This window comes from Trypanosoma rangeli, assembly GCF_003719475.1.
Source record: "Trypanosoma rangeli strain AM80 chromosome Unknown Tra_15.4_contig_00549, whole genome shotgun sequence".
Lineage (NCBI taxonomy): Eukaryota > Euglenozoa > Kinetoplastea > Trypanosomatida > Trypanosomatidae > Trypanosoma > Trypanosoma rangeli.
Window position 1 is genome coordinate 7,441 of NW_021706289.1, and position 1,820 is coordinate 9,260.

Consider the following 1,820-nt stretch of genomic DNA (forward strand, 5'->3'; position numbering starts at 1 on the left):
CCTTATTTTCCAGCGTCAGCAGAGAAAGCAGCCGAGACTTGTGCTTCGTAATATGTTTTTTGTTGTCGCTGTTTCAGTCGTATTCTTCCCACTTGTGAGTTGATAAGAAGCACCACGCATTACTTGCCACGTTTTCGCCAGATGTGTGTTGGAGATGAAGATCCCGCCGCATGCTTCAGCGTCATAATAAGAAAAACACGTAATTAATCGTGTAAGTGCATCGTGGTAGAGTGAGCTTCCTTCCCGCCGTCAGAGGGCAGCCATGTTTAGGTCCTTCTCATGATCCCATTTGAGAAAATGACTGCCCAATTCGCTCGCTACAGCATGCAGATCGGAGGCTTGGAACATCCGCATATACTTCGCATTGGATGGTGAAAAAGAGTTCCCGGTCAAAATGGGTATACTTGCGTCACAACATCTGCACTGGTGCCCGGCAGAGTAGCGTTAAGCGAACGCTTTCATGAATGCCACGAGGCCGAGCGGAAGTTCACACAGATGTGCGCAACGTTCCTCGCTTTATTTGCGAGGTGGTATTCCTTCACCGAAGAGCAATGGGGGTGCAAAAAAAAAAAAAGTACACAGGTGGAAGGTCACCCTCTCACTCTCTGCGCGTGCACAAGGCAACCCACTGGAGAGTGGTCCAAGTGACGACCAAGAGCACATGCTTCGGCGCCAGTGTGATCACGCGCATCTCCGCTATGCTTCCACATTTGGTCAATAAAAACGGTGAATCTTCTCAACACAACTCAACTTATACAAACTCGTCCAATGTTGGAAAGATAATCTCGAGCGTTTCGGCCAGTCCCGTATGGCCCGCGCCAAAGGGCTTGCAAGTGTTGCGGCAAATCTGCCTCAGCCTCCCGCCGCAGTGTGTCCTCCAGCAAAGTCAATGGGGCCTTAAAGAGGCTACCGCAGTCTTCGAGTTGAAGCACATACTCTCCCCACGTAGTATCGCGCGTCTACGTAAAATACGCATGGTTCAGAAGGTAACTGTGCAGAACAGCTGCAACCATAGAGAGTTTAGCGGAGCAATGATCCTGCATCCACAATGTTGCGCTGCAGTAAAGCTTTCCATAAGCCCGGCTGAACCGTGCCAATATTGGACAAGCAAAGAACACAACTAAAATGGCAAGCCAAGCCCTCGCAAATAATTTCACACATGCCTCTGAAGCTGAGATTTAAAAAATAAAATATCGTCTCATGCTAAAAGAAAAAAAAACAAGGATGCAACACGCACACAGCAGTAAGAATCTGAATAGCGTGACGGTGCACTGCCCGCAGCACTTTGAATTATGCAAAAACTAAAACGCAGAAACACAAAACAAAAATCATATAAATCCATAAAAAACACCCAGTGAAATACACATACGAATCATCATTGTAGCAATCACCTGCAGTGTTAAGTGAGCCACATTGTGGGGAATCACAGCTCCTGCCTGTATAACGATGCACAGCTGGCGCTGAGACACAAAAGCTCAAGAAAAAAAGCGTCAAAACCAAACATATCAAAGAAAAAAAAAGACAGTAAAAAATACTTGATTTTCTGGTGGCACACACACACACCTTTGAAAAACGCAAAATATCCAAACCACATATAGGACATGTCTCGTTCGCTAGGTCAAACAGTAATCACAAGGATAAACTAATGCAGCACCAGAGCATACACCTACCAATGGCATGTTCTAACAGCAAACACCGGCAACGCAGCACCGTCGCCACGAGTCCGATCTTCAGAGCTCTAAGCGGCATTGCCAGCGTCGCCATTCGTGCCAATCATGTCTTGGCTCAAGAACAGGGTCCTAATTTTGCTGGCGCTCAGC

The 1,820-nt window shown here is 47.0% G+C and overlaps 1 protein-coding gene across 1 annotated transcript, besides 1 other annotated feature; it reads left to right on the plus strand.

The window, feature by feature from the left end:
- Positions 1-698: 698 nt before the first annotated feature.
- Positions 699-1,124, plus strand: TraAM80_09283 (uncharacterized protein; the record flags this gene model as incomplete). Its single annotated transcript, XM_029385975.1, has 1 exon — positions 699-1,124. One exon carries the CDS (start codon positions 699-701, stop codon positions 1,122-1,124), a length of 426 nt encoding a protein of 141 aa, XP_029234203.1.
- Positions 1,125-1,295: 171 nt separating this feature from the next.
- Positions 1,296-1,350: a sequence feature (A-rich).
- Positions 1,351-1,820: the final 470 nt, after the last annotated feature.